This window comes from Myotis davidii, unplaced genomic scaffold, assembly GCF_000327345.1.
Source record: "Myotis davidii unplaced genomic scaffold, ASM32734v1 scaffold107, whole genome shotgun sequence".
Lineage (NCBI taxonomy): Eukaryota > Metazoa > Chordata > Mammalia > Chiroptera > Vespertilionidae > Myotis > Myotis davidii.
This window is the reverse complement of record NW_006383012.1, coordinates 2,278,944-2,300,696: the sequence shown is the minus strand read 5'-3', so window position 1 is coordinate 2,300,696 and position 21,753 is coordinate 2,278,944. Positions and strand designations below refer to the sequence as shown.

Below are 21,753 nucleotides of genomic sequence, written 5' to 3'. Positions count from 1 at the left end.
TCCCATGTGCGACCCGGCCCGGGGTGGCCGGGCGGTGCAGCAGCAATTGGCCAACCCGCACCGGGGTCCCATGTGTGACCCGACCCGGGGATGGCCGGTGGGGCAGCAGTAATCCGCCGGCCCGCCCAGCCGCCATCCGGGCGTCCCATGTGCGACCCAACCCAGGGTGGCGGGGCAGGACAGCGTGGCTCCTCTGTCACCCCAGCTTCCTTATCACAGCTCCCTTGGGGGCCTAAGCCTTTAGTTGGACATCCCCCGAGGGCTCCCTGTCTGCCAGAAGGATGTCTGACTGCAAGCTTAGGCCTGATCCCCTGGGGAGTGGGCCTAAGTCAACAGGTGGACATCCCCCAAGGGGTCCTGGACTGCAAATGGGCGCAGGCCCGGCTGAGGGACCCCCCCCTCCCGAGTGCACACATTTTTGTGCACCGGGCCTCTAGTGTTATTATAATTCACTAACACATATTATTGGTTATAGATACACTCAATAGTAGACAGAATCATTTTGTCACTCAATGATATTTATTGAATGACTGCTATATGCTAAGCCTAAATAAAGTCCCTGCCTTCCTGAAATTTATGGTTTAGTGAAAGAAGTCAGGTAACTGAAATAATTCAGAAATAAATGTTAAGGCAACAGAAAAGACAATGGGATAGAGAGTGATGGGGGGGGGGGGCGTGCGAGGCAGCGAGCAATTACTGTTCTCTAAGGAGATGACCAGACAACTGAGAACTAAATAATGATGAAGAATTAGAGCAAGGACTTTCTAAACCAGTCGTTCTCAACCTTCCTGCCCTTTAAGTACAGTTCCCCATGTTGTGACCCAAACATAAAATTATTTTTGTTGCTACTTCCTAACTGTAATGTTGCTACTGTTATGAATTGTAATGTAAATATCTGATATGCAGGATGGTCTTAGGCGACCCCTGTGAAAGGGTCGTTTGACCACCAAAGGGGTCACGACCCACAGGTTGAGAACCGCTGTAAACAACAGGAAGAGCAAGTGCAAAAGCCCAAGATGAAAATGAACGCGGTATGTCTGAGGTGGGGGGTGCGGGGGAGGCAGAGCTGGCTGGACCGTAGATGAGAGATAGAACAGCAGAACTTTGTAGGCCAGAGATTTTACCTAATTGCAACAGGAAGCCAATGAGAATTTATAAACAGAAATGACAAGATATGATACATCCTTTGAGAAGATCCTTGTTGCTGCTATGTGAAGCATGAAATGTGAGGAGTTGATGGAAAACAATATTCTTTTTTTATATGGTTTCCTAGTCCTCTCTCTTCCTTTCGGTTCCCATTTCTATCACCTGACTGCTGATTCTCATATCCTTCCACTACAGTCCCCCTGCTTCTGTAACTAGACTAACCTTTTTTTAATGCTTTAATCATGCCTATCTTGTTGCTTCTAAAGCCTCAAAAACTCACTACTGTCAACAATATAAATTCCAAATTCCTTGACATTCAATAACATTCCACAATTTAATTCTAAACCACCTTTCCAGCCTCACTTTCCACTATTAATTTGACTGACTGTTCTTCCCCTCCATATGGTCTACTCACTGTTTGAATACAGCTTATGATGACACCTTCCTCCTTCCAGGGACTGCCCCCTTTCCTTAGATTCAAATTCTATTTCTTCTTCATGGCCCAGCACATATTCTCCTCGACTATTCAGAGCAGTGGCTCTTTTACTATGACCACAGTATTTTACATCATGTAACTTTACATCAAAGCAATGCACTTTGATATTTTCTATTCTATTCCTTTTTTCAAAATGACTCACTAAAATGACTACACAGACCACAACTGGGTTTCAACGTTCAGTATGAAAACCAATTTTTGTACAGGGAAGACTTCAGTGCTCACTCCAGCCACGTTTGCAGTCTAATTAGGGTGAGTTACATAAAACGCGATTTGGACTCAGCTGCCTTCTTGCAAAGGTAACTTAGACTTTCTGCCTAATCGTAGCCTTCAAAATGAAACGGAACGGAGCTTTATTTTTCATGCGATTTTTAAAAATATATATTTTATTGATTTTTTACAGGGAGAGTTAGAAACATCGATGAGAGAGAAACATCAATCAGCTGCCTCCCGCACATCTCCCACTGGGAATGTGCCCGCAACCCAGGCACATGCCCTTGACTGGAATCAAACCTGGGACCCTTCAGTCCGCAGGCCGACGCTCTATCCACTGGGCCAAACCGGTTTCAGCAACATGCTTTTTTTTAAAATAAAAAATACTCAGGCACTTCTGCTCTGCTTAGGAAGGCATTATTAGTCCATTATCCTCCTTTGGGCCTTCTAGCTTTGCCAACTTTGCAATAAAGGTGAGCCTTTTGTTTCAATGTAATGACAGATATTAAGGTTGGATGGCATCTCTTGCCATCAGCACTAAGGTCCTGACCATTTAAGTCCTGTTAAAGTTGTTGTTCTTTCAAAAACATCATCAGTAATTTCAATTTAATAAAATAAAAAACAATGAAGCAATCTAAAATCTGTAACGGTTTCTACTCTGGCAAAGGACCCAACACATAAGGTAAGCTAATGTAAATTCTTAACTCTTAAATCTCAAAGATTCGTTCATTTTACCATGAGATGATTCATACAGGTACTTGGGGAATGCAGAACAGTTAGAGGTACCCTGCTGACCTTTTACCTCTACCTCGTCTGTTAAGACCTATTATGGGTCTAGGGCAGCTGTGGGCAAACTACGGCCCGTGGGCCGGATCCAGCCCATTTGAAATGAATAAAACTAAAAAAAAAAAAAAAAGACCGTACCCTTTTATGTAATGATGTTTACTTTGAATTTATATTAGTTCACACAAACACTCCATCCATGCTTTTGTTCCGGCCCTCTGGTCCAGTTTAAGAACCCATTGTGGCCCTCGAGTCAAAAAGTTTGCCCACGGCTGGTCTAGGGAGACAGGATGAGTATGCAAGTAACAAATGCTCTGAACCATCTAGACTAGGCTCGGTGTAGCTGTCAGGGTTTTAGGCAGAAATAAGCCCACCAGGACCTATCTTAAAAAGGATCTGAATTTCTTTATCAGTCCTGGGACTATCTACAGCTCCCTAATCGGCTGTAGGCATTTGGGGGTAATTTTGGACCAGAACAAACTTCCCTGGGCCAGCCAGACCCAAATCTGCACCATTAGGCTTCTTTCTGAGATCTGGGAATATGAACCTCAACATTTGTTGGCTTTTGTCTCCTCGAGGACAGATCCAGGGCTTCAACGGTCTTGGGGCTTTAAGTTCACTAACAGTTTACAGCCATCTACTCTAATTCTCACTGCATTGCCCCAGTAGGAAACACGAACTAAAAGTAGCTTTATGTGCAAGATGTGGCCCCCAAGCTAAAAAAAAAGAAAAGAAAAGAAAAAACTTCTAACATCAATATGTATATAAAGTGGCAACATTTCAAAACTATGAATTACTTCAGAAATATATTTTCAGAATGAAGACAAACATCAAATTGCCCTTTTCATAGTGAATTCCTTTCCTCATATGGGCTCACACTCAAAAGCAAATGAAAGGTAAAGCCAAAATTCTATTTATTTTAAAGGATGCCAAAGCTAGATTAACTTTTTTAAAATTTAAAATGTCAAATAAAAAATGGTGTCTTGGGGGGAAAAAAGAGAACCATTAAATAGAACTAGATAAAAACTATAAAATGTAATAACAATACAGGCTTAAATTTTTAAAATATTTTTTATATCTGGCTTCTTGCAAATTTGGCTAAAACACCCCCCTCCCTTAAATCATCCCATATCTACCAACATGTCTGGGGTTTTTTTGCTGGATCACAAGCCAAATTTGTAACTTTTCAGAAGTGAAGTAGAGGTTATTGAACTGGACTCTTCCTTTGGCACTCACTCTCTGACATATTCCACTAAATAAGATTTATTTATGTTGATAAATACCTCATTTAAAAACAAATTCATCTGGGAAAGGTGAATTTTATATTACCTTTCAACTAAGCCTCAAGGAAGAGAGGGAGGGATGAACGGACAAAGGAAAGAAGGGAAGAAGAGAGACAGGGGAAGAAATAATTTGAGAAACAAAGGCTATCTAGGACTATCAGGATAGGACAGAAGAGGATGGGGGAACCATGCCTTAAGTGAGGTAGGGTAGGAAACCAACCAGAAAGCCTTAGACTTAAGTACATAAAAGGAGAACAAAAAGCCTTCACTGGAGATACTGGAGATTGTGTACGGTCCAGGCAATAAAAGCCACACACGTTGCACCAGTGCCACAGAAAGACACTAGATTAAACAATTTATAGAGTATAGCAAAGTAATATAATGGGTGATAAAGTTATCAGTAAATCAGAACTGGTATGCAGAATGCATGAAACAAAGTTTACTCAAAGATTAAAAGAGCTCCATTCTGAACAGTTTACTGAAGATTCTCTTTACTCCAATGTTAAAAATAAAAAATAAAAAGGTTTTTTGTCAGGTTTCCAATGAGAGTCTCACCCAAGGACAACATATTTAGGTGAAAGAAATAATTACAAAAGCCACATGTTTATCAGTATTTAAAGCATGTGGCCCAAAATATACTCTGAGCTTTAATTTAAAGTTCCATGTAAGGTTTTATTTGTCGAATCCTCAGAGCTGTTATTTATTGGTCTTCTTGCTCTGTTTTAATTAGCCATAATATAAGGCAGAAAAGAGACTCTTTAAAATGAAAGGTTTCCTGCCAAACTGCTTTGCTACAAACCAGCAAACATCTTTACTAAACCACTAAACTTTGCTCTACTTCTATCCTTCACTCAATATTGAAGCCATCAGCTACTATACATGCATCAAATGCTAGGAGCTGAAGATAAAAAATTGAACAAAACAAAACAAAAATTGAACAAAACAGAATCCCTGCCTTTGAGGCAATCATAGTCATATGGCAGAAAGAGACATGAACAGATACTACCTGATTAAGTTTTACAGTAGGAGATGAACAAAGTATAACACAAACGAAGTGGTAAAAGCCAAAGTCTGTCTGGAGGACTATGTTAAGCCTGTTCAGGAGAATTTGACATTTAAATTCATCTGCAATGAGGCAGTTAGGCTAGTCAATCTGTAAGGTCCCTTCTATTAAAAAAAAGGGGGGGGGCAGGACAAAAAGTTGAAGGTCACAGAAATCTTTTTTGTCAAAAATGGCTGGTACAGCCATAGCTGGTTTGGCTCAGTGGCTAGAGCATCAGCCCTCACACTGAAGGGTGGGGCTGTATTCCAGTCAAGGGCACAACCTCAGTTGCAGGTTCTATCCCAGGGCCCTCCTCGAGACTTGTGCAAGAGGCAACTAGTCAATGTGTTTCTTTCACATCACTGTTTCTCTGTGTGTCTCTCCCCCTCCCTTCCACTCTCTAAAAATCAATGGAGCCCAGATGGCATGGTACAGTGGTTGAGCATCAACGTATGAACCAGGAGATCACAGTTCGATTCCCGGTCAGGGCACATGCCTGGGTTGCGGGCTCGATCCCCTAGTAGGGGGCATGCAGGAAGCAGCCGATCAATGATTCTCATCATTGATATTTCTCTCTCTCTCTTCCTCTCCCTTCCTCTTTGAACTCAATAAAAATATATTAAAAAAAATTTTTTAAATCAATGGAAAAATATCCTTGGTGAGGATTATCAATAACAACAAAATGACTGGTGCAGACAATCCCAGTTTGTTGGTTATTAATCTAATTTCTATCAAAAAAAAGAGTATTTGTAAAACCTTCACCTTCTCTGCCAAACTTGTCCTCTTCCTATACTCCTTCTCTCAGTAAATACTAATACCACCTAAAACTTAACCTTCTATAGCAAACTAATCACCTATTTCTATTGCTTATACCCTATCCTATCTCTTTATTCTGTCTACTTCTATCTCCAATGGCCCCTATCATCTCTTACCAAGTAGGCTTCCAATAGCCTCCAAAAGAGTGTTCTTGTCTCTGAGATCCCTTCTTCTAATCAACCAATTCTTCAAACTGCAGCCAAAGTGATCTTTCCAAAACACAAAGTGGATTGTATGACAACCCATCGTCAAATCAGCCAACTGCCCCCTATTGCTCTCAGAAAAAGTCCAAACTCTTCAGCATAGCTGTCAACCTTTGGCCTGGCTTGTCTTAGGCAACAATCTTTCATACTCATATTGAAAATCTTGAAGTTCCTTCGATATACAATGCTCACTCACCATCCACTGTAGAGCCTTCCAAGACTCCCTCAAAAAAGAATCAGTGGACCCTCCAAAGTAATATATCAGCATCCATGCTTCTCCATTACCATACTCACCATACTTACATAGGATTTTTAATTACCTGTCTGTTCCCCCAGGAGGTTATACGTTCCTTAAGGACCGAAACTATTTTATGCATTCTTATATTTTCTATGTAAAGCATTATGCCTGCCTGACAGACATACAGTTCATGCTTGATAAAGATTTGCTGAATGCATGAATAAATGAACAAAACTACAAAGAAAGAGAAATTCAATGTTGTGCAATTTTTTATAATATGTATTAGCTACACTACAGAAACCTAATACTTTAGCAAGACTATATTTAAGCCATGAACCTATCACAATAAACCTGTTTTCATAGACAGAAACAAAGGCTATACCATAAACTCAAAACTGAAACAAACTTAAAAAATGTGTTTCCAGTTTGGATAGTGTAAGCTTACTATTTAAGGCATTTTTTGGAGAAAATACATATATAGCAGAATCATGATATGCTATACATTTTTTAAAAATATATATATATAACTACAGCTCTGGCTGGTGTGGCTCAGTTGATTAGGTGTCATCCTGGGCACCAAAAAGTTGCCAGTTTGATTCCTGGTTAGGGCACATGCCTGGGTTGCAGCCTCAATCCCAGGTAGGGGACGTGCAGGAGACAGCTGATCGATGCTCTGCTTTCACATCAATGCTTCTCTCTCCCTCTCCCTCCCTCTCTCTCTAAAAATCAATAAAAAGATTTAAAAATATATAATATATATATATATGATTACATACGATTACATTATTTTCACAGGTAAGATGTTGAGTTTGCTTTTAAACATAAATGAAAACTGCACCTCATCAATGACTCACCGATTCTTTTCCAGCTCATTGTGTGTAGACCTAAAAGGAAATGAAAAAAAGAGCATTAGCCATGTTTTGTTGCTAAGGCTTTAGAAAGGAGGAATTAGTTTAGTTACCTGCTATACCACATTCAGTGATTTTATTTAACAATGCAATATATGATCAGACTTCTATAATCTCACTCATCAAGAAGAAATAGACTGTTCACTCAGATACAGTTATTTTCAGTTAGTATCTCTAAATAGTCTGAAACTGGAGTTTCATTGTTATTTTAATAAAGTTAATACTAGCACATGTTCTTTTCTATTTCTACTATCCCACGTTTTGTTGATTTGCAGACATTATATCAGAAACTTTAATTCACATATAACCTCATTTTTGTTTAAAATGAGAGAAAAAAGTATATGTACTTCTATGTCCGCTTCCATCTCCACTTACTCCTAAACATAGAGAGAAAAGGTTTTGGCAGCTCAGAAGCTGAAACAGCCTTGCCTTACTCCTGAGTTACACAGACAAATTCAAGTCTTCCTGCCTTTTGTGTAAAATATAAACAAGGAAAAGTTATAAGAGAGAAAAATAACATAAGCAGAAAATATAATAACAACATAAGGGAACACATTTTTAAGAGACTGGGAGGATACACCTCAAAATGCTAACAATGGTTGTTTTCTTTTCGTGACTTTTTTCATTTTGCTTATCAGTATTTGTTATAATAATAATACCATCTATTGAAGAAGCATCGTGTCTGCTAAAGAATGTGCCAACCAGTTAACATACATTATCTCATTTTATCCCCTAAATAGCCCTTGTTTTATAAACAAGATTACTAAGGCTCAGAAAGGTCAAGAGAGACGCTCTTGTCCCAAGAGTATAAGTGGTAGCCATGATTTAAGTCCAGGTCTTTCTTATTCCAAGCCCCAAGTTCTTAACCACCTGGTGACAAGGAATGCTGAAGGGCACAGATTCTACAGCCAGACTGCCTGGGTTCAAATACTGTGTGGCCTTGTTAACGTCCCTTCATTTCTCTGTGCTCAGTTTCCTCATCTACGAACTAGGAAAAATAATACTTGCCTCATATTACTGTTATGAGGAATAAATAAGATTACACTGGACAGAATGTAATAAACTCTAAAGTTAGCTACTACCAGAACTATGTTATACTAGTTTTCTTGAATGAACATGTATTACTTTTACAATAATTTAACATTAACAATAGCAGGACTTCTATAAATGAGAATTTAAGCTCCTATCACTAGAACTAAAACTTTTAACCATTTAATATAGTGTATTCTGGTTAATGTTAAATGCCTTCACAATATTACATTACTGATTACTTTAATCGGATTTTTCAAATGGATGTTTAATAATCACATTTCTACATTTTTAACAATAGGAGCGTTTTTGTCAGTCTCATAGTTTTGTGGAAATGTTACCCACTGTCTTAGTTCAAGAGCCAAAAGGCTTCCCTGAGTTACTGTCTCCTGTCCATCTTTTGCTTCCTTGGCAGTTTCATAAGGTCCAAGTGACACAGGATAAAAAAGACTGACATTCCTTTTTAAGAGATTATCTTAATTCAAGGACTTCTCCATCAAAGGAGGTAAAAAAAGAATCTTAGGATTCTTCAAGAGTTCAGCCAAATTAAAGGCAAAGATATGTACAATTCAGATGGAAGAAACTATAAAAACATTGAACTTTTAGTCTAACAGAGACTCAAGAGTCCAATACACAATAAGTAAATTATATTACAACTAAATATCTATTATCATATATGCATTTATAAAAAGTTTTATGTTGTTTTTTGTTTGATTGAAATGTCAAAGTAAGTCAATAAGTTAGAATAGGAAAAAGGCATTTTAAGGAGATTTAAAACAAATATTATTCAAAATCTGAATGGGTAATCAATAATAAAATTCCCCACTCCCTCTTAGTAAGTTTTGGTTTAATTACCATTATCCAAGAGAAAACTCAGAAAAAGTAAAATGAAAACAATGTGATACTAGAGTAAGTAATAAATGGTAACAATCTATTTAGAAAGAAGTAGACTGTGTACCATAAATGTATTCTAAACAGTTCGGCAATCCCATATATGGCCAAAAAAAACAAAATATACCCAAAGATAACCAACTGTTGAATTCCAATATTATATTGAGCCTATTATCAAAGGAGCACCAAAAGAACATAATTTGCTCCCCTGCTGTGAACAAAATTTTAACAGCAAGTTCTCACCTCTCTCAGATTTTAATTATCATTTATCCTCTATCTAAAAAATATAAAATTATAGCTAAGAATATGAACTTTTTCACCAAACCAGGAAATACGTGCCATATCTAGTTATACCACTAGCAAAATTAAACAAGATTTCCAAATACTAAGAAGCAAAAATGATTACATATGTACAAATCTTTATCATACTGCCATATTCTTCAAATTAAAAAAAAAAACTGCATCAGTAGTGTTTACTCCTATTTTGATGGTTGTTCTTTTCCTGTAATCTCAAGTCAACAAATACTGAGTATCTTAAATGTTCAAAGCTGTCTGAGGCTGTGAGGACAAATTCTAACCTCGCTGATTAACAGTTTCCTCATATGTAAAACTGAAACATTAGCTACTGCAAATATTATTATTATTTTTAATAAGCACTGGTATTATTAAGTATTATGTATACTACATGGGACAAATTGACAGGTTCCCAGTAACACCCGGAATTAGCTTGAAAATAAACAAACCACCATAATGATGAAAAAAGAAACTGAGAGAAAAGATTGATATTTTCATTATTTAGTCAGCTGTGAGGACAGTACAAGATTTAGGGTTTGACAGAGAGAAAGACGCCTAACTATATGTATACAGAGAAAATAATCTAAATAATGCTAGCAACAAATGAGTAACTGAACTTATCACATACTGCCACACTCAGAAACAATCTCTTTGCTCTTCTGAGCCTGTGTGTCCAACCAAGCCCTTCAATGTGCCACTGAAATATTCAATTATGAAAAATTCCCTATAAGGTTGAGATGTACTGAATAATCTATCGGTTAACCCACTCTTCTTCTCCAAATAAAATGCCCCTCTGAGCGCAAACACTAATTAACTGTCTTTCTTTCAGACATCCTTACTCTGAATGCTTAACTTCCAAGGACAGAGAGAATGGCATTTCTATCATTTTACCACTGAATCACAGGCAATCTTTTTCACAAATAACATCCCTATAAGACAGACATGTTAATACATTCCCTATTTAACTGGGAGTCATTAACTCAACCAGATCTGTGACTTTTCATTGACTACTACACAGCTTCAATATATGAACTTTTAATTCTTTAGGGGGCAGTTTGGTGGCAGTCAATAAAATGAAGCATAGAACTGAAACTGCACAATATAGTAAGAGTAGTGCCACCATGAAAGGAAAATAAAAGCCCCCATTCTCAGAATTAATATTCACTTCTTGTAAAAGCAAAGACTTCTATATTTGTTGAATTAATGAGCCAACTCCCAATTTGCCAATATATTTCTTTCACTTACTTTCTAATCCTGAAGTGCCTAATGGATGTTGCCCCCCACACAATGAAAAGAACATATCCTATGAAGCTACTAGTAAATGAGTATCTCCTAACTGTATCCTAAAGCTTATACTTCATGTGTGTGTATACACATATACACACATACATACATACACACACATGCACACACGCACACACACACTCAAAGGGCAAGAAAAACAGAAAACTTTAGAGAAAGGGTCTGCAAAGTATCTACCTGAAGGAGGTGAAAAAGAATTAGTGGAATAGTAAAACTGCTATTTATATTTATTCTTCTTAAACTTTATCTTGTATTTATAAAACATTAGTACAATAATACAAGTATACAATTATAAATACATTCTCATATAGTGGGGATATAGAATATTTTTTAATATTGCAGACTTTTAGAAAAAAATGCACCATAAGAAATTTATTGCTATCTTTAACAATGACAAAACCACATCACTACAATAACTAAGACCACAAAAAACCAAGTGCCTAAAAGGATGCATAACAAAAACAATAAAATTTTGCTTAAACCTTATACAGGCAGTCCTCGGGTTACATCGGACTCGACGTACGTCGTTTCGTGGTTATGTCGCCATCTCCCATTTATTTATAAAAAAAAAGTTCTGTCATTTCGACGTATGTACATATGTGCTTTATGTTTTTTATTATTTATTTACCACAAGTAAAGGTCAGGAATTGTTATCTTTTAATTTTTTTTTACTGTTTCACTTCATTACTGCTGTGTATGTGCTCCATGTGAGTGACGTAGGTGCTTATGTAGGCGCGTTATGTCGTGCCGTAGGAACGGATCACCGATGTAACCCAAGGACCTACTGTATATCAAAGCTGAATACATACACACCTTATGACTAAACATTTCCACTTATAGGAATACACCAAACTAATATATGTTCACCAAAGGATACACAAAAGAATGGTCATTCCTTTCACTGGCCCCAAACTGAAACAACTCAAATATCCATCAATAGTAGAATGAATAAGTTGTGAGATATTCACATAATGTAAGACTGTATAGAAAGGTGAGAATGAACAACTACTATGCAATAACATGGGAGAACCTTCATAATTTCAACATAATGTTGGATGAAAGAAGGCAAACCTACAAAAATACATACTGTGTAACTCCATTCATATAAAGTTCTAAAATTAATTTATGGTATCAAAAATCAGGGAGGGGGTGACAGTGACTGGAAAGAGTTAAGAGAATAGCTTCTAAGAAGAGTCTGTAATATTTTATTTCTTCACCTTTGTGAAAACTCATCAAGCTGTACTCTTAAGATCTGTACATTTTTCTATATGTACATTTTCAATAAACAGGGGGAAAATTACATATAAACTGAATTCTGTAAAAATCAATTCATTTTCAATTATAGCAAACACCCTAATTTAAGTCTTTGACAAATCCTTTGGCATACTGCATAAATATTCCTAAGTTATGCACTTTGTAAAGCACAATTTTTAAAATAAATTTCTAAGTACAAAAATCATACAGAGTAAGTTTTCTAAGCACAATGGAATTAAATTAGAAATCAATAATAGTAGCATAACTACTGGTAGAAAAAAAATCATTACTTGGAAGATGTGTCACAAATCAAAGAATGAACTGCAGAGAAATTAGAAAATATCCTGCACTGAAAAATAATAAAAGCACAACCTAACAAATATGTTGGATGTAGCTAAAGCAGTAGTTAGAGAATATGTTTAGCTTTAAATCCTTATGTTGCTGCTGGAAGAGCCCAAAATCAATCAATGACCTAAGATTCCATCTTTAGAAGCTAGAAAAAGAAAAAAAGTGAACCAAAAGAAGTCAAGCAATGGTTCTCAACTGTGAGCTGTTTTGTTCACCAGAAGACATTCTATTATATCTAGAGACATTTTTGATCATCCCAACTAGGGACACACTACCGGCATTTTCTACGGAGAGGCCAGAGATGCTTTAAACAACCTATGATGCTCAAAACAGAATTATCTGGCCCAAAATAGTGCTGAGAATAAAAAACTCTGAAGTAGAGGAAAGAAATAATGCCAAGAACAGGAGTGAACAAAACAGGAAACAATATCAATAAACCTGAAAGCTGATTTTAAAAAATCAGCAAAACTGATAAACTTCTTCTAAGACTGATGAAGAAAAAAAGACAAACATTACTAATATGTGCAAATAAGAGTGAAAGAGGGCCTATCACAACAGATCCTATATACATTAGAAGGATAAGAGAATATTATGAACAACTTTAATGCCAATAAATTCAACAACTTAGAGGAAATGAACAAATTCTTAAAAACACATGCTATTAAAACTGACTCAAGAAGATTTAAAAACCCTGAATAGACTTGCATTTATTAAAGAAATTAAATTTGTAGTTTAAGAAAACACTTTCCCACAAAGAAAACTATAGGCCGGAAATCATCATTAGTAAATTTTACCAAACACTTAATGAATAATACCAATCTTATAGAAAAATCTTTCCAAAAATAAAGAGAGAGGGAACATTTCCCAGCTCATTTTGAAGACAGTATTATTACCCTGATACCAAAAACCTGACAAAGAAACTACATTGGGATAACAAATAAAACAAAGCAAAAATGGACTACTATCCCACGTGAACATAGACATAAAAATTCTTAACAAAATATTAGCAAACAGAACCCAACAATGTATGGAAAGTATCAGTTTAACAATAAAGAATTTGTCTTGTCTTTGTCCCAACTTCCTGAGACAGAGCTTCTAAAACCTTAGAATTTCCCAAGTGATAGCAATGTCTCCATCATTCATGATGGGCCCTGGCCCAAACTTGAGTTTATGCTAAAGAGATGACTCACATTGGAGGCTGACCATGCCAGATAGACCAACCATGTGATTAGAGGTTTGAAGCCAGTTTAACAAACATATAACTTTACATATTACTTTATATTACTACATACATGTTACATATATTACTTTTTTAAATGTTAAGTGGATTTAAGATAAATATACCTGGCTTGCTTTCTAATGTTTAATTGTTTCCAGCTTTTGGTGATTATGAGTAATGCTATAACCATTTACATTCAAGTCTTCCTGTGGACAAGCAGAATAAGAGACCTTCACCTTCTAAGACAGTGCCTCACACCTGTTACACTTACTTGACCATTAAGATTCAAGTTATTTTTCAAACTTATGGAAACGGCACATACCGGTACTTACCAAATCAATATTAAATTCCTAGTGATACTTAAATATTTGCTAAAGAATAAAAGAAACACATTACTCAGCTATTTCTCATAATATGGGCCTCAACTTCAAATGAGGTTGAGCAAACATAACTTTGTCTCCAATAAGTGTACCTGCTAAAATAAACTGACAATGAGAATAAAAATATTAAACATCCCGAGATCAGTTTCACACAAAGCAATCAATTAAGCCCAAGTTTCTCTAAAAGTCTTCTCAACATTACAAAGTCCTTGTCCTAATGTAGCTCACATTCCATCATCCACTTTTTGCAATAAATAAACAAACAAGGCAGGATTTACTAAGAAAAATACAACTAAATACTCAGCACTATTGGCCAAAAATGGGGTCTAGAAATATGTTTTGTCAAATCATACCATCCAGCCTCTCTGATTAAATTAGTATCTGGAAAACAGTCTTCACTTGAGAAATAACAAAGAAACATACTATATTCAAAATGAAGCAATGCTGTTTCATTTGTAAGAAGAAATTTAGAAAAGAAAGCTTTCTTCAGGTCAACGATCTTATCTAGTTAGTATATACCACTTAGAATCCAATTTGATACTAAAGTCAACCATCACCTATACCTATCACGCTTGGGCAAATCACTTACCATCTCTAGGCCACATGTGCTTTAATCATAAAATGAGTGGTAATATTTTACCTTCATAAAGCAGAGAACTATGCAAGATGAAATCTTGAATTCTCTTTCTATGATTTGTGATCTTATCCACATCATATATTTAATATTCTGGCAAAAGGCCTCTCATCAAATAGAAACAGAAGCAGTTACCCTACTGACTTAGAAGGCAAGATCATTTAAGTCTCCTTCAAAAGATATTTCCACAGAGGAATATATCTTTAAGAAACCCAGCAACAGCAAACTTATGCTTCAATGAAGCATTTAATGAAAAGTCTGAGTTTGTTTAGAAGTATATAAATAATTCTTGAGAATTTTTCATTTAAACTCGATTTTAGTGGAAGACAATATCACAGAACATATCACACAGACTGTGTTAATCATTCAAGATACTAAAGAGAAGTAATTTTTCATCAACTTGAAATTCAAACATAAATTTATACTCACTACTTTCTAGATCACTTTAAAATAATGCAATTACTATGCATATGTCACAGGTACATATCAATATTTGACAGACATATGGTTCTTTGCATACACAAATTTTGAGATTTTGTTTTCACATGACAAAGAACACAGTAAGTGTTCTTTAAAATTAATTGTAACATTCTATAGAACTGGTGGTTTGAAGATTTTTATTCTTCAAATATTATGTATTGTTTTCCTTTCCAAATATGTTATCATTAACATCTTTAGAATACAACGTAATCAAAGAGTTTGCTAAAGTAAGAGTTGCATATTCTCCCATCTTTGTTCCTTCAAGAGTCTAATATGGTATGCAGCACAAAAGAGAAAGTCTGTTTCAACTAACAGTCCACCTGGAGTCTTAAAACCTTCCATTCTTTAAGAAACATCTACTGTATACAGGGCACCGTGATAGGTACTGGGGGTACATTTTTAAGTAGAAGAGATTCAATTCCTGCCTTCATGGAGTTAGAACAGCGAATGAGACATGAATTAATCAATCAGGTAACTATATTTCTGCATACTATAAGAAGGAAAAATAAGGGTGCTATGAGGTATGTGAACATCTGATTTACTTTTGCGTGTGAGGAGAAGCTTTCCTGAAGAGGAAACAAGAGTGTTATTAGGCAGAGATAAATTGGCCAAAGGGGAAGAAAAATTATTCCCCAGCAGAGAACAGAGTACGGGTAAAAAGATAGGAGGAAACATCAGAATTATCTCTGGGGTAAGAGTGGTTGCAGAGATACCAGTTAGGAGGTTATGGCAGTCGTCCAGGTGAGAGATGACGGTGTCTTAGATTAGGAGGGTAGTAATGAAGATGGGAGGCAGACTGAAGAGATACTGAGGAAGAAATCAGTGTTATACACTGAAGCCACAGAGTTAGCAGCATTTTAAAGATGACAGATCTTGAGATATTTTTTCCGTTGTGAAACAAAACAGTGAATAATCTGGGAATTTGAGCTTATCTGATGCTCCTCAATAAGCCAGATAGCAACTGTAGCCAGGCTCTCTAATAGCAGTACCATCTTAGCAAGGGTGATTTCAGGGAGTGTGCCAGAAGCCCAGGACCAAGACGACAGTAAAGTCGATCATGTATTCAAAAAATAATTACATATCAAAGATTCCAAATGTCAAAATTACTGGAATTTCCCAAAATTACTGGGAAGTTTACAACATTACATTATAGCACTTATTTTCTCTCCTTTGTACTTCTGTGAAAAGAAGATTTCAAGACTTAGGGGAAAGGAGGAATAGAAATGTATACTATTAGGAATCAACCAGCAACATAAATTTGTACAATAACATTTGATATCAGGATTATCTTATTATATCTGAAATTATTAGGGGGAAAAACTCAATCAACATTGTATCTTAAAGATGTTGCCATGTCAAGGAAACAAATGTCATTTTATGACATACAAGACCAATGTTTGAAATGCATAACAGGAACAAAAACTTCCACAAAGGTAGCTTTTTTTGTCAGGAAAATAAGACATATATACGCATCGACTCTATTCCTTTCCTTCTTTCAGATTACTAATAAATGGAAAATTTTTACAAGTTTTCTTTCTTCCTGCTTTATGTAACCAGTATAATAAAATCTCTATTAAATCCAGTAATAGGCTTCAAGTTAACAGGAAGTCTACAGTTTCCCCTTACAAAAGGACTAACAACACTATTTCCCAAGTACTCCAGCATTGGAATTTAATTCTTGGCTCCCCTACTTCATGAAGCAGAAATTTTTTTAAAAAAACAGTAAGGAGGAATAATTTCTAGTGTTTTGCTTTAACATACTAATTTTTATCTATAGGTCCCAGTTTAAATCTCACCCATGAGAGAACCTTGATGTAATATATTCTAAAATCTATTTCTCTCTCTACTTATATTCCCATGAAAAATTACCTTCCTTAGTCTTAGGTGGTCCAATGTGCATGTAGTTATTTTCCCTTGGGTATACTGTAAGAACATAGAATTCTTCTAGTTTTACAAATTTTCTGACATGCTATATGAAAACACACAGTAATTAGCACTGTGGTCCCACACACAATAGTAGAATCCTGACAGGAATACTAGCGTGAAAGAGAAATACCACTTAGTCAAAACCCCAAGCTGAGCAAAGTAGGAGTCAAAAGATGACAAAGACTTATTAATGACCTGTAATATAATAGGTAAAAAATCTAGAAATGCACATTTATTTATGTCTCTGTAATCTCTGAGCTGTTAATAAAAATGTCACATCTGAAATGATGGGGTGGTGGAGTGAATAACTAATAGAGGAACTGATCTCTAAAACTGTCAATAAATCAGTGTCATAGAATTTGAGGGAAGAAAGGACCTTGGGGAATATGTAGTCTATCCCCTTATTTTAAAAATAAGAATGTCAAGGGGCAGAGAGAAAATGCAATGAGGTCATATACCTGATTTCTATTAGATAAAAGACTCAATAAATACTTGTAGCATAACAGAATCCAAGTCTGGTGTTCTATCTGGTACTCTTCTCAGGTCTCCAAATTTTAAAAAAAAGATTTTTTTTAATCTACCCATGGATTGAAAAAACACACAAATTATGAATATGTCTTAATTGCTGATTCCTTAACCAGAGGAACTATGAAGAGCAAGAAAATTTACACTTACATTTTTTAAATGATGCTTATCATATTATATATTTTCATCCCAAACCTACTATACCACAATAAACCCTCTAGACCAGTGATGGCGAACCTATGACACGCGAACTCATTTTTTTGGTTGATTTTTCTTTGTTAAATGTCATTTAAATATATAAAACAAATATCAAAAATATAAATCTTTGTTTTACTATGGTTGCAAATATCAAAAAATTTCTATATGTGACACGGCACCAGAGTTAAGTTAGGGTTTTTCAAAATGCTGACACGCTGAGCTCAAAAGGTTTGCCATCACTGGTCTAGATCCACACATAAACGTAAATACGGTATATTAAGCTTATGGTTAATTATTTTTAAAGTAAGTTTAAAAAATACAGAATAATCTTGAAGAAGAAAAGCAGCCAAAAAAGGAAACATACAGCTTTATAGACGGGTCAAAGGGAGAAGAGCGAATCCGAGTTTTGCTTCAGTGATGTTATAAATGCAGAATGGGAAAATCTAACCTTTCTAGCTCTGTCCTCTACAGGAGTTTTAGGTTTCCTGCATCAATCAGTAAAAGTCCCTGGTCCTGCTGCCTTCCTAAGTGACTATCCAACCGCTTGTCTGGCGTTCTCCAAAGCCTTCAGAGATTGCTCTCTGCCCCTCCAAAATGCATGTTTATATCCAGTGGTTCTCAACCTTCCTCATGCCGCGACCCTTTAATACAGTTCCTCATGTTGTGGTGACCCCCAATTTCATTGTAACAAATTGAACATAATTAAAGCCTAGTGATTAATCACAAAAACACTATGTAATTATATATGTGTTTTCCAATAGTCTTAGGCGACCCCTGTGAAAGGGTCGTTGGACCCCCAAAGGGGTCACGACCCACAGGTTGAGAACCGCTGCCTAGACAAAGCTTTGGGACTCAGGGGGAAACATCTCAATTCCTCTCATCCATGGAAAAGGCAGCCTCTGTTTTAAGACAGCCTTTGGAAATTCTCATGAGATGAATCCTTAGAATTCACTGGCCCTCTCGAACAAGAACACTGAAAAGACAGCCAGTCACCACCAAAAATTTTCAAAAAATGGAAGTCAACTGTGTCTGAGTCATCCAGACAAGCATTTTCTAGGGGTCTGTTCTGACTGAAGAATAAGCAGCTTTCCTTTTTTCTTTCTTTTTTTGCTCTTACCAATTCAATCTTATTAAGTAAAAGGCAAAACCTTCATAGCCTGTTCTTCCCTTTCATCCATAAACAACCAACAGACCATGCCCACTAACTTCCTACTGTACCTAATACAATATGTCTGTTCCTTTAACAAAACCCTTAATTCTGCTTTATGTCCTGCCTGAGATATTTCTGATTTTTAAAAAATTCTTCTTGGATCATCCCAAGTTTAAAGCGGGGCCCAAGCTTACGTTTAGCATGTCACTGCATGCATGTACACACGCTGCAAAGCCTGTCAGCCCACTGCCCCTCCAAATCATAGACCTCCCACTCAATGCCATGACATACAAGACCAATGTTTGACATGCATAACAGGAACAACTTGTTTGGTTGTCCTTCCAGGTTCTATTCCTTCCCTTCTACACCAAGTCAGGTTATGGTTCCTACACTTCATTACGTTAAAAGGGCCACATCCCCAGGGGTGCTGGTAAAAGGACCCATCTGGGTGGGCAGTGTTGCTCCACACTTGGTGTTAGAGACCTGCGGTCAGCAGGCCTGGCGCTTGTACCTGAGTGTGTGCTCCCTCTCTCCCTCCCTCCCTCCCTCCGTCCCTCCCTCCTGCTGTCCTCTCTAAGCCTCCCCAGCTTGCTACCTGTTGGCAGTGCTGGTGGTGCTGCTCCCGCTGCTGTGTTTCTGTGCCCGGCTCAACCTCCGTGGGGGCTTCGAATGCTGCAGCCGGGGGCTCGGCATGGAGGGAAACGTTGAGGCGTAGCCATGTTCACACTCTAAAGAGACAGCGAGGGAAAAAAAAATATATGAGAAATATACCCAATTCCATGGATCCCTAGCGCTGAAGTCCTTGCAGTAGCAGGTTGTTAAAACAGGAGAAGAAAAAGAGGCACTACTTTCCCGTTCTTTCTGGTTGGAAGATAAAATCCCCAGTCCCTACCTGGACATCAGTCCTGTGACATTACACGGAGACCCAATCAGCCGCCTGGAAGGTGTGTGGAGACGTCCTCTAAATCAAGTCGCTTATCCCTCTAACAAAGTCATTTTCTCCAAGAATTCCTGACTTACCCTAATTGCTGAGCCAGGTTACCGTTCACCTCACTCATTTCACTTGTCTCACAACTGCCCCTTTCCTTGAACTCTTCCCAGGCTAGAAGGTGGCATTCTAAGCCCCACGTTTTCATGTACTTAAAATGACTCAATCCCCTCGTCTTAGGGCATTGTCTCTCCTGACACTACCACTCCCACTGCTCCTACTCTTCATACCCCGTCTCTTGACATCTCTGGACTCCATCCCTAACCGGATCTCCCATCATGCCACCTTGATGGATCTCCAGAGGCCCCTCCCCAGTGTGCGCCCGCCCAGCTCTCAGCCTGGCCTCCCAGCCCTACCTGTGCAGCTCCCACCCCTGCCTTCAGGTTCCTGGGTCCCATTCCCCCAGCTTCAGGTTCACCCCCTCCAGGCGCCTGCTCTCCAGCCTCCCAGCTCCCACCCGCTCCCTGCCCCTGCACCGCCCTCATCCTCCTGCACAGACCTACATGCGCCTTCCCACACGTGTGTCCACCTCCCTCACAAAGGGCCTCCCACATGCCGCTCCCTCACGAACTCACACGTGCATCTCCTCACACGCGCACAGTCCTCATACACACACTTCCCCTCACACATGCACCCTCCTCATACATGCACCCTCCTCACACATGCAATCTCCCCTCCCACATGCACCCTCCTCACACATGCACCCTCCTCAAACATGCACCCTCCTCATAGATACACCCTCCTCATACATGCACCCTCCTCATGCATGCATCCTCCTCACACATGCACCCTCCTCAAACATGCACCCTCCTCATACATGCACGCTCCTCACACACGCACACCTCCTCTCAAGCGTACACACTACTCATACATGCACCCTCCTCATACATGCACGCTCTTCACACACGCACACCGCCCCTCACGTGTGCACACTCCTCACACACGCACCCTCCTCATACATGCACCCTCCTCACACATGCAACCTCTCCTCACACATGCCCCCTCCTCACACACGCAGCCTTCTCACACATGCACACTTCCCCTCACGTGTGCGCACTCCTCACACACGCACCCTCCTCATACATGCACCCTCCTCATGCATGCATCCTCCTCACACATGCACCCTCCTCATACAAGCACGCTCTTCACACACACACACCGCCCCTTACGTGTGCACCCTCCTCACAGATGCACCCTCCTCACACACGCAGCCTTCTCACATATGCACACTTCCCCTTACGTGTGCACACTCCTCACAGATGCACCCTCCTCACACACGCAGCCTTCTCACACATGCACACTTCCCCTCACGTGTGCACACTCCTCACACACGCACCCTCCTCATACATGCACCCTCCTCATACATGCACGCTCTTCACACACGCACACCTCCCCTTACGTGTGCACACTCCTCACAGATGCACGCTCCTCACACATGCAGCCTTCTCACATATGCACACTTCCCCTCACGTGTGCACACTCCTCAGACACGCACACCTCCCCTCACTCATGCACCCTCCTCATACATGCACGCTCTTCACACACGCACACCTCCCCTCACGAGCGCACCTTCCTCACAACTGCAGCCTTTTCACATACGCACACTTCCCCTCACATGCGCATACACCTCACCCACATACGCGTAGTCAGAGGTACCTCCTCACATGCGCAACTGCCTCATGCACACACGACTCCTCATACACGACTCTTTACACATGCACTGCCCTCACATGCGCACCCTCTTCATACATGCACCCTCTCCACACGCACACCTCCCCTCACGCGAGCACTCTCCTCACACGCGCACCTCCCCTCATACAGGCACCCTCTTCACACGCGCACCTCCTCACACGCGCACCTCCCCTCTCACACACCTCCCCTCATACATGCACCCAGTCCCCACGTTACCCTCTACCCCCCACCCCGCTCATGCCCTCACCCCCCCGTTGTCCGTGTCCATTGGTTAGGCCTATATGCTTGCATATAAGTCCTTTGGTTGATCTTTCC

The 21,753-nt window shown here is 38.7% G+C and overlaps 1 protein-coding gene across 1 annotated transcript in view; it reads right to left on the bottom strand.

The window, feature by feature from the left end:
• MXI1 (MAX interactor 1, dimerization protein) overlaps nucleotides 1–21,753 on the bottom strand; it is an 80,945-nt gene that overhangs the window by 30,457 nt on the left and 28,735 nt on the right. Inside the window, exons 5-6 of the mRNA XM_006778743.2 lie at nucleotides 19,354–19,486; nucleotides 7,075–7,104 (exon numbers count right to left, since the gene is read on the bottom strand). Coding sequence (XP_006778806.2) covers nucleotides 7,075–7,104; nucleotides 19,354–19,486 — 163 coding nt within the window. The remainder of the gene's footprint in view (nucleotides 1–7,074; nucleotides 7,105–19,353; nucleotides 19,487–21,753) is intronic.